The sequence below is a fragment of the Oncorhynchus kisutch genome, linkage group LG1 (genome assembly GCF_002021735.2).
Source record: "Oncorhynchus kisutch isolate 150728-3 linkage group LG1, Okis_V2, whole genome shotgun sequence".
NCBI lineage: Eukaryota > Metazoa > Chordata > Actinopteri > Salmoniformes > Salmonidae > Oncorhynchus > Oncorhynchus kisutch.
The window spans coordinates 28,116,695-28,129,125 of NC_034174.2; the positions used below are offsets into that span (position 1 = coordinate 28,116,695).

At 41.7% G+C, this 12,431-nt stretch overlaps 1 protein-coding gene across 2 annotated transcripts in view; it reads right to left on the reverse strand.

Moving 5' to 3' along the window:
• Positions 1–12,431, reverse strand: part of LOC109896606 (immunoglobulin superfamily member 21-like) — a 303,882-nt gene that overhangs the window by 8,228 nt on the left and 283,223 nt on the right. For both annotated transcript variants that reach the window (XM_020490885.2, XM_020490894.2), the window contains exon 6: positions 4,386–4,881. In XM_020490885.2, coding sequence (XP_020346474.1) covers positions 4,386–4,881 — 496 coding nt within the window. The remainder of the gene's footprint in view (positions 1–4,385; positions 4,882–12,431) is intronic.

The window sequence follows — 12,431 nt, forward strand, 5'->3', positions numbered from 1 at the left end:
AAGCTTCCATATTCTTCACTTTCAGAGGGGCCTTTGGATTGTGTATGGAGCAGAGATTGAATGAAGACATTGAGTGATTTGCAAATTATTTAAGATTTAGTGTCATCTGTTAATCTACTGTATGTAACCTTGTTGATGTTCTGTACAGCACTGTAGCAGGAGGACAGAGAGTCATTTTGTGGTGATGTGGCCATCATCATGGGTTAAATGGGATCTGTATGAACTGGTTCTGCATTGTTTGAGTTGATTAACAATTTCCCTCTGATAACCATATAGAACGCTGTGATCCCAAATGTTAGTCAATGAACCAAATACAAGTGATGAGATTTGGTTGGTCAGAGATGAACGCACGTGTAGTTAATCAGGAACCTTACAATAATTCAAATTCACACTTTTCAATATAAATCAAGTGCTTGTTTCAATTGATGAGTGAAACAAAAATAAAAATAAAAATATATAAATGACCTCAATTTCACCCATAAATCAAGTCATAAAGTGGTGGCCGAACCGAAATGAAGCATCTCTTTTCTTGGGAAATTACTGAATCTTACCCTGCATCTGCCTAATGGAATAAGAGTTCCTCTGTCACATTTGAAATGGGGATTGGAAATATGCATTGCACACATATATCAAGTCAGGGGACCCTTTTAGATAACAGGATCTCCATCCTTATCTTTCTGTTGCTCTCTTCCAGAGACATGAATCAGATGGAGGCATCACGATGTAGAGCACGGAGTGGGGAGACAGACGCAAGACTAGCGATACACATGAGAGATTAAGAGCTTGTCAACACAATGACAACAGTGACTCACTACAGTTACTATGTTGAAATGAAATGGGGGAATGAATCTTGGGCTAGCTAAATGTGTAAGAATAATATATCTGAAGGAACTGGGCAGAACTATAGTCGAGCACCTCTATTGTGTTAGGCCTAAAGTAGCCATAACAATCATCGCCCCATAAATGAAAGATATGACATTGAACCAAGCTTATCATACACATCAAAATAACAGTATTTTGCTTTAACTGGTCTAAAGTCCATGATGAAGATGTCACTTTGCCAGTTATCATGGGAGTGTGATTGCCACGCTGCCTGCTTCCCACCTCCCACTTTCCGTCTGAAGGGTATTTTCAGTATTGGTTTCATGGCGTCACAGTGCTTGCTGGCACCGCCAAGAGGATGATGGCTGATTTCTGGGATCCACTCCAACAACGACAGTTGGTGTCCCACGTCATCACTTTTGATTAGGACAGCATGCAATGTGACTGACATACTGCGGCACCCAGGAGGGCCTCATAAGGAAATAAGTCTTGGTCTCCCAAGACGTCGGCCAGCAACCCAACCTCCTCACTTTACAGCATGGAACTGTTAGCACTGTGGGATGGGTCAGTGCACACACAGTGCCCTCAGTAAACAACAGCGCTCGCTGCATCAGGTGAGCTTTGTGATCCAGCCAAACATCAGCAGGCCTGGCCTCTGACTATACAGATTTGGATGACTGCAGAGAACTCTAAAATAGACAGAGAACCTGCAGTATTGGCTGGTTGAGTGGTTTGACTGTGTGGTAGAGAGAGCGAAGACAGAACCAACAATTTAAAAGGGGTGACTGTAGGATCATTGGGTCATCATCAATCCAACACTGTATAATTCAATGCACACATCCAACCCCCAGCCTGGATTGGACTTCATACAACAGCAAGATGAAAGTGGGATAAATATGGAGATGAGACGCAGGTGAACATAGAGACACACACACGCAAAGATGCAAGCGTGCACACATACACACCGCACAGACCAACACACAGAGCATCTGCTCTCTGATTATCAGTCTGGCGAGGAAATGACTGGTGTATGCAGCCGTGGATCATTTCTCAGCACGGTATATGAAATTATAATTCCTCCAGTCTTTTCATGCTGATAAATAATAGACCATGCAAATAAAAAGAGTACTTTTAATTATTCAGATGTGCTGAGATCATAAATTCTGGAATGGAGAGGCCCAGGTGAGAAACCCACAGAGGTGTTGCTCATTCTGAGAGGTTCCCAAGACCTCAGCCCAAATCCATTTGTAAGGCGAGCACGGAGCAGCTTGTGAATATTCATGAAATGTAATACAACATTGGTCGGTTGTCAGATTGTCGCTCTGTCTCATGTGGCAATATTAAATCAGTGAAATATTCATTACTTATGGGCAGTGCAAAGACTGACCAAATACACCTTGAAGGCCAGTGTAAGGGAGTGGGTGACACACCCCAGGAGCAATTAGCTGGCTTTAACTGTATAATCAGAAGACCAAGTTCTGCCCAATCTGAGGGATGGATTTCAAATGTGTCCCATTTTAGATGATCACATTCTACCAGGATATAAGGATATAAGAAATAATGTTTTGTAGTGGTGACATACATTTGCTACCTCAACACCTGTACTGTCTATTGTTGCATAGCCTACCCCAAGAGCTCTCACTCATACCACTCCAGTTTGAATCTGCTCCAAGCAGGTTTATGAATGCTATGAATTTCAAGTGTGCTCCAATTAAAATCAACTAATGCACATTTTCTGTTCTCTATTCTCAGGGTGTTGAGGAGGAATATCTGGAGAAGCTCTTTCCATCTCTTTAAATAACAAAGCTACTGATAATTGAATGGCTTAAATTGCAGCATAGGAAAAGCCTTGTGAATATATGAAAGGCATTGACAGTTAGCAAGGCTTTCTCTGGGCCTAAAATCCCTCTGGGCCGAGTATTTTTTACCATCAACATGTAACAATGGTAAAGAGGAGGCTGTTTCAATCAACACTCCAGCTATTTGTCTTGAGAAGACAGATAATACAGGTGTAGGATCTTCATTTGAACCAGTTTGCTACAGCATAAAAATAATCCTGTAGAAACAGGACAGTTGAATTAATTGATTATAATTAATGGATATTTTTGTAGGGGTTGACATTTTTCTTAAGGGAAAATAAAGTCTGGAAATTACAAACTTCAGAAGCCTTTTTAAACATCATATACACTACACATTTTTAAATTAAGGCATTGCAGGAAAGTTATCCTGCAACAGGGTGATCAAATTATGATCCTACATCAGTAGATCCTTATTAATCTTTTCATGATAATGTTCTTATTCCTATGTGTTATATTCCTGCTTGGCATTGGAGCGTTAATATCTGAGAGTAAAAATATAAACAGGTTAAACATTTATTATTTGCACTATGCAGGCTTTTAAGCATTAAGCTGTCTCTTTCCCTGGCACATAGCCACTTGTCAGCCATGGTTGGTAAATCCTTTATAGGCCCTAAACACTGGGCCTTCCATGTTGGTTGAGTATTTTTCTCGCTCCTCAGTTGTTGTTGCTCTAACAACAGAAACACTATGAAAAGCTAAAGGGCGAGCAACGAGTGCCGGCCCCATGTCTATCAATACAACACAGTGAGAAAGGGACACTAGCAGGAGGAGAAGGAATTTTAAGCCTTGAGACATGGATTGTGTATGTGTGCCATTCAGAGGGTGAATTGACAAGATAAAAAATGTAAGTGCCTTTGAATATGGTAGCAAGCGCCAGGCTCACCGGTTTGAGTAAAGAAGTGCAACGCTGCTGGGTTTTTCACGCTCAACAGTTTTCTGTGTGTATCAAGAATGGTCCACCACCCAAAGAACATCCAGACAATTTAACACAACTGTGGGAAGGTTTGGAGACAACATTGGCCAGCATCCCTGTGGAACGCTTTTGACACCTTGTAGAGTCTATGCCTCGACGAATTGAGGCTGTTCTGAGGGCAAAAGGGGAGGGGGCAACTCAATATTAGGAAGGTGTTCCTAATGTTTGGTATACTCAGTGTATATTTTCTTCACTTTGATTATTTGTAGAATCAACTACAAACAAATAATCCCACAGTCACATTCCCTCGTTTATCCTTGAAACAATGTACATGAAAGTAAAGAAACCTCCTCAAATACAGGACATTTGTTGAGATTATGTCATCATATTTAGAGCATATGGGAGGCAGTGATTTGTGTCAGATGTGGGGGTACACAGAGTCGCCTCTACATTGACATCACGTGGCTGGTTGTGTTTAAATTCTCATTTGGCTTCCCTTATTCAGGTTGACTTTTTCAATAACGGTTGTGAGTTAACTCAATCTAGCAACAGACGGCTCAATGAATTGCACCGTCAGTCACTACTGAGTTTTGCATTTCATTCTAAACTCGCAATCTGCTCAGCTGTAACACAATTAAGCATCAAATGGAAATCAGTGTTGTTCGGAGTAGATTTGCGAGGGAGACATAAGGAGGCTTGAGTAAAGCAGAGATTGAATAAGACTTCGGGGAGACAAGGAGAGAAGGGGAGAGGAGTGAGTTAGGGGAGGGGTATGTCTGTGTTGTACTCACCTAGTGTGACCTCTGTCTGCATGGGCATGGAGAGTGCTGGGTGCTTGACCTCACAGCTGAACATGGCATCATTGTCCAGCTGGGGGTTAAGGGTCCAGGTGAGTCTGGCCTGCACCAGCACAGAGCCATCACTCTGGGGGATGTGGGTGTGGCTGAAGTAGTAGAGTGGGTCAGTGCTCTGCACCCAACGGGGGAACTCCCGGCTCACCACAGTCTCTGGAATGACCTCTGTGGCAGGGCTGGGCTGCTGCTGCTGGCCCTGGGTGTGCTGGCCCGTGTTACGACCACGCTGAGGGCTCTCGGTGAACAGGCGGCCTGGCCGCCCCTCTGGATCCAACAAGGAAAGGGACCTCTGCAGCTTGGTGTCGTCCAGGTCCCTGCTGATGAGCGGCCTGGCACCACGCACCCCCGCTGAGCCACCGCCGTCCTCTGCAACAGCTGAGGGGTGGATGTAGGAAATCACCTCTATCAACTCTCCATCTCGCTTAAAGTACACCTGAGAGAGAGAGAGAGAGAGAGAGAGAGAGAGAGAGAGAGGGAGAGAGGGAGAGAGACAAAAAAGGGAAAAGAGAAGGAGAGATTTGGGTTGAATTATATCCCTTCCAGTATTCTTATTACAGCTTCAAGTGGTGATCATGGGCTGTAGGTACTCAGTCATCAGTGAGCTGCTGAAGAGGAGATGTGTCAGAGCTTTGCCCGGTCCTGGTGTTCAGCCAGGCTTTTCTGTCATATTACAGGAGTTTCCTCACTATTTCATGGGGGCATTTAAGATCCCTGGCTGGTAAATCTCTTGACAGAGAATTCCCATTTCAACACATAACCTCCAGATATTAGCTTTAACATCAGGATGCAGAACTAGTGCCCGTGGCATTGCTAGTTGTGAAGCTCCCTACTCATACTGTGATTTTAGATGTTCTCTTTTCTTTATTTATTCGAAAAGAAAAATGTGACTCGCAGTCCGTTAGGGGACCTTTGGACATTTGGAATCAATTTGCAAAAGTATTATTAGCCTAATATACATTTCACTCCATCGTTTGGCTTTTCTGTAAAAAGAGATCGCTGAGGCATGCTTTGATTTGATGCCACCTCAGGGGCTGTTCACTCTGCTGGGTAAATAGCAGTAATGAGTGTAAACCAGTGTGACGTAAGGCCATGCTCCTGGGGGCTGACTCTCTATGGCTCCATATGAACAGATACCAATAGGGAGAGAACAGACGACCAGCACTCCTCCTAACATGAACGCAACACTTTCAGGTTTATAGGCTTTTAGCTACAGCACATCATAGACAGTACAGTACATAGCTATTGATTGAACAATGAACAAGGGATTTAAATGACTCCTCCATACGGTGTACTGTATCTCCTTGTTTAACACAACAGTGCATGTATCCCTGCTAGTGACATGATAATACATTAGTACTACAGTGTATATTGTATACAGCTGTCACACATATACAGTTTTCTGTGTTGAGAGCCTTAACTATAAATCAACTGATCCGTGCTATGTTGACTTCCAATGTACTGTGTATGCCTACAGAAGTAGGATCTTAATTTGACCTGTTTCTCACAGCAGGAAAACAATCTTGAAGCAAAAGGACATTTCAATTAAAATTAGAGATTTTTTTGTAGGGGTTGATACATGTTTTGTTAGGGCAAATCAAGACTGACATTTTAAAGTGGAAAGTACAAACTGTAGAAGCCTTTTTCAACCTTGAATACACTACAAGATGTATTCCTACTTCTGGACGAAGAGTTTTTCTTCAATGAGTCGGACGCGAGGGATATACTGTTGACACCCGACCAGGCACCGATCCCCGTGATTCGCTGGGGAAGGAAACGGTGATTCCGAGGCAAAAGATCAGGGTTCCTTGTGAAGACCAGGCGACGAGTGGCTAATCTGCCCTAATGTTCAATCGATAGAAAATAGATAGGACGAACTGAAAGCACGTAAATCGTACCAACAGGAAATTAAAAACTGTAATATTTTATGCTTTACCGAGTTGTGGATGAACGATGACATTAAGAACATAGAGCTGGCGGGTTATACACTCTGTTGGAAAGACAAAACAGCAGTCTCTGGTAAGACACGGGACGGGGCCTATGCATTTATGTAAACAACAGTTGGTGCACGATATCTAAGGAAGTCTCAAAGTTTTCGCTCACCTGAGGTGGAGTATCTTATGATAAGCTGTAGACCTCACTTTTTCCCCAGAGAGTTTTCATCAGTTTCTTTCATAGCTGTCTATATACCACCACAGAGCGAGGTTGGAACTAAAACCGCACTAAATGAGCTGTATTCCGCCTTAAGCAAACAGGAAAACGTTCATCCAGAGGCGGCGATCCTAGTGGCCGGTGACTTTAACGCAGGGAAACTTAAATCCATTTTACCGAATTTCTATCAACATGTTAAATGGACAACCAGAGGTAAACAAATTCCAGACCACCTCTATTCCACACACAGAGACGTGTACAAAGCTCTCCCTCGCCCTCCATTTGGCAAATCTGACCATAACTCTATCCTCCTGATTCCTGTTTACAAGCTAAATTTAAGCAGGAAGCACCAGTGACTCGGTCTATAAAAAAGTAGTCAGATGAAGCAGATGCTAAACTACAGGACTGTTTTGCTAGCACAGACTGGAACATGTTCTGGAATTATTCCGATGGCATTGAGGATTACATCACATCAGTCACTGGCTTTATCAATAAGTGCATCGAGGATGTCGCCCCCACAGTGACTGTACGTACAGTACATACCCCAACCAGAAGCCACGGATTACAGGCAACATTCGCACTGAGCTAAAGGGTAGAGCTGCTGCTTTCAAGGAGTGGGACTCTAACCCGGAAGCTTATAAGAAATCCTGCTATGCCCGCCGACGAACCATCAAACAGGCAAAGAGTCAATACAGAACTAATCAAATCAAATCAAAGTTTATTTGTCACGTGCGCCGAATACAACAGGTAGACCTTACAGTGAAATGCTTACTTACAGGCTCTAACCAATAGTGCAAAAAAGGTATTAGGTGAACAACAGGTAAGTAAAGAAATAAAAAACAAGAAAAAAACTGTGAAAAATAACAGTAGCGAGGCTATATACAGACACCGGTTAGTGAGGCTGATTGAGGTGGTATGTACATGTAGATATGGTTAAGTGACTATGCATATATGATGAACAGAGAGTAGCAGTAGCGTAAAAGCCAGGTTGGCGGGGGGTGGGTGGCGGGACACAATGTAGATAGCCTGGTTAGTCAATGTGCGGGAGCACTGGTTGGTCAGCCCAATTGAGGTAGTATGTACATGAATGTCCATTTCAAGTGACTAACGGGCTACATACAGACACCGGTTAGTCAGGCTGATTGAGATAGTATGTACATGTAGATATGGTTAAGTGACTATGCATATATGATAAACAGAGAGTAGCAGCAGCGTAAAAGAGGGGTTGGGGGGGAACACAATGTAAATAGTCTGGTTAGCCATTTGATTACCTGTTCAGGAGTCTTATGGCTTGGGGGTAAAAACTGTTGAGAAGCCTTTTTGTCCTAGACTTGGGACTCTGGTACCACTTGCCATGCGGTAGTAGAGGGAACAGTCTATAACTGGGGTGGCTGGGGTCTTTGCCAATTTTTAGTGCCTTCCTCTGACACCGCCTGGTGTAGAGGTCCTAGGTGGCAGGCAGCTTAGCCCCAGTGATGTACTGGGCCATAAGCACTACCCTCTGTAGTGCCTTGCATTCGGAGGCCGAGCGATTTTTTTGAGCACTCTTAGCTTTGCCATTGAGGAACTGAAGCAAGCACGTTTTTAGGTTTTTGATTGAAACACAGCCCTGCGTCCCCACCATCACACAATTACTGTAAACGTACCATTAGAAATCACAATCTGGGTCAGGCGGGCATCATTCGAAAACATATTTTATTGCCAACATGGATAGATAAGATATAAAATACAGTGTTAGACTTTCAAAAGGCACTTCAGACAAACAGATTGTAATTTTTCTGCGCATAGAATGGAGTCATGAGTGCATTTAAGTGCTTGTTCCGCAGCAAAAAAAACATAAGGAACTCTGTTCAGGATAATCCAGGGTATAACGCATGTCATCCCTGTAACTGTGGATCAAACATCGCAATCATAAATGTTAATACTGTAAATTACATGAGTTTTCAAATAAGGAAATGTGAAGTGCACAGTTTTCTTGTATGATTTTCAAACTGTGTAGGGGATAACAAGGGCTGTGAGTGGAAAGGGCTACGTAACCTTCGGTCTTAAGTAACCATACCAAATGTAACATATCAACATTATTGGAGGTTTACATAAAATACCAACTGTCAGTCCAGGATGAATGGCTGCCTTGACATTTGAAAAAGCTTGAATCCACAAAGCACCTTGCTTTTATCCAGAACATATAACAAAATCAAGCTCTAGGATGTGTCCTTCCTATTTAGAAAAATATCTCAAGATTTGCTGAAGCAGTGGCACATTTGGTGCAGTCACATCTGTTGTATGCACTGCTGACCAGTGTGGGGCACTATCTCTCCTACTTTCCCAAACAATGAAGTGAGTGCTGTACCAATTGTAAGTCAGAAGGATTCATACAACTCTACTGTGCAATTTATTTATTGTTTTCTTTAGAAATATATTTTGACAGAGAAAACTGTTGCTTTGAGGTTGTTTTGTACTTAAATAATCATTGCATGTTATTCAAACCAGTAAAAGGATATATTGTATAAGGTCTGGAAGAGTTGCATCATATGGACCTCAGGTGCCAGTGAGAGACCATCATTGGGGATGTCTATATAATCCCATTATCATTTTATATAGGGTAGCCTAGTGGTTAGAGCGGTGGACTAGTAACCGGAAGGTTGAAAGTTCAAACCCGCGAGCTGACAAGGTATGAATCTGTCGTTCTGCCCCTGAACAGGCAGTTAACCCACTGTTCCTAGGCTATCATTGAAAATAAGAATTTGTTCTTAACTGACTTGCCTAGTTAAATAAAGGTAACATAAATAAACTACTCAATAATTCAGGATCATTCATACACATACAGTGGGGTCCAGAATTATTAGATCCCTTGATAAAGACAAGGGACAAGAGACAAAAATGTATACATATACTGAGCTGTATTGTATGCAAAAAATGTTTTTAAATAATATTCTGAGGAAGAGATTTTGTAAAAAAAAAATCTATTGAAAAAAGATTGGGGTCAAAATTATTGGCACCCTTGTTTTCAATAGTCTCGCACCCTCCACTTGCGAGGATAACGACATTCTAAAATGTTTTATGAGATTGGAGAACACGTTTGGAAGGCTCTTAGACCATTCCTCCATACACAATCTTTCCAGATCCTTGATATCCTTCCACTTATGGACTGCCCTCTTCAAAACAAACAAAATGTTGATTTTGTGGTCGAATAACCATTTCTTTGTGGATTTTGATTCATTCTTGGGATAATTCTCTTGCTGGAAGATCCATCTATTTTTGGCTTATAGTTATTAAGGGTGCCAATGAATATGGACCCCACTGTATATACATGATAGTCAGTACTTTCTGGAAGATAGAACGCTTTAAAAGTAGGTTAAATCATTGAATAGTAATTAGTCAGTATTGTATTGGTTTACTATGCATAATTTACAATGGGAAGAATACCGTTTGTTACATTTAATGGATTATGAAATCCTCTCACATTAAGACAAAAATACACTGATCAATTGAATTTGTGAATACACTTTCGGTAAAAGAAATTGAAATTGATATCCTGATATTCATCCTGATAGTCAAACTGATCGATTTACCTGAAATACCTAATCCTCACGTTTTCACTAGGCTTAAAGGGGCAACCAGAAGGTGCTATGTCCATTGATTATTGAAGACTATAGCCTATAAATACCTCATGAGCCCATCAGAACTCAAAATATAAGCTTGTTTTTCTCCAATGTTTGTAAACAACGTAAATGTAAACAAACACTATAGAGCCTCAAAACTATCATCTGTTTATGAATTTGAGAGTCTTTACATTTCTCCAGCCCCATACCTTAGCTTTATTTTTGTGTTATTGCCACTTTAATCAGCATACTAGAGGCAATGAAAGCCCATTGTAATAGAGATGTCTTTAGGCTGGCTACTTCTTTTGGTGTCTGCATATGAGTCTTGCTGCTGGCTGTAATTTTGACAGTGGGCAGTGGTAGCTGTGTTGTAATGAGAAGCTATTTGTGGTTTTCAGTGGTCTTTATGCATGGTCCTTTATAGTGGAATAAAGTGATTATCAATCACGCCTCTGTTCTACATCCCCAAATGCATCAGGGTCCAATGTGTTCAGACAATAGAGCCAGATCACACACCACCAGCTTCATTCGGATTCGAGAGAGCTTCGACAAACAAACAAAGATGTAATTCTGAACGCCCGCCCAAGCACAATGCCTTGGTGTTAGCGAAATTAAGCTGGTGCGGCACGAGGTAGGCTCTGCAATCCGCCTGTTAATAGACAGTGATGAAAAGCACCTGCACTTCAGGTACTGCCAGCCTTAACCCCTTCGCCCTAACACCTTGGTTCCAAAGCTCATTTGGAAGCGTAACAATAACCCTTTCTCTTCCCCCAATGGCCCAAATACACCTTAATGTTGACACAATCAGAGGGACAAGGCAGTACATGGTGACAGTGTGACTCAGAGAGAGAGAAAGAGAGAGAGAGAGAGAGAGAGAGAGAGAGAGAGAGAGAGGGAAAGACGGAGAAAGAGAGAGATTAAACAATAGTAGCTACGACTTAATCATCTCTCATAATTAGCTGTCATTATCCTTCCTCTTTTCAATCAGTAGTTACTTGTGCTCTGAGGATGCTGTAATGCCTGTCGCAAGATAACTATTAATGCTATATGATAGGCTCATCAAAAGTATCTAAAATTGAATGTGATACACTTTTTACAGTACCTAGCGAAGCAACAACACTCTTGTTGCTTGTATAGTTTCTTCAAAGCTGACAAATTAATCTTTCTGGTGAATAACTGGTGAAAGAAAGGAATGGATGTTCATAACCCAGTGCACAGCTCTTGTATGACATAGCAGCCATTGATTACGCTTACAAGCTAACCTAAAAAACTCCCACCCAGAAACAAATGATGGCTGATCACATAAGCTGCAATGTGAAAGTCTGTATGGTAACCAAAACACTGTTGACCTCTGTTAAATGGTGTATGTATAAACACAGAACATGCATTGATAAAGACTTAGAAAAGCATTTAAGACTGGGATAATAGCAAACAGAGCCCACAACAGCTCATTTTGTAACAAGCTCCCAGGCAAGAGCACTGACAAAGAGCAAATGCGTTTCATCAAAAGGCAGAATGGCGTTTGAAGTTGCATTGACAAAACCCAGGCCAATACAGTAGTGCTGCTGGAGCAGATCCTTATACAGCTAATAATGGGGTTAGGGTTAGGGTTAGGGTTAGGGTTAGGGTTAGGGTTAGGGTTAGGGTTAGGGTTAGGGTTAGGGTTAGGGTTAGGGTTAGGGTTAATACCATAACTTCAAATAACAACAATTAATGACATAACGAGAATACAATTCCATTATGCTCTATACTTTGGTTAATGACATGTTACAAATAAAGACTACTGGCTGATGAAGCACTATGTAGTATGGTGTATACGTATTTGCAACTAAAAAGTCTGCAAACATGGGATTTACTATGCTGGCGAGTGTCTCTTGAAATAAATCCAAAACGATTTCGACTGACTTAACTTTTTTAAATTGATTAATGTTTTCCTCCACTGGTTAAGGACCACAGCACTATATCTCCAATGAGATGAAAAAGAGAAATGTGCAGGATTGGGGAGTCAAGAGGCACTCCTGTTATAAAATATATCTGTGAACAATGTCAGAATTTGTTTACTGGGTTTTGATTTAGTCCTACAGCACTGGGCAACCCTGGCAGGGTGATTAGCTCTCCACAGAGGCATTAAAACGTCTTCTGGAGTCAACAAAAGTACTGTATACCAGGGTGATTAGCTCTCCACAGAGGCATTAAAACGTCTTCTGGAGTCAACAAAAGTACTGTATACCAG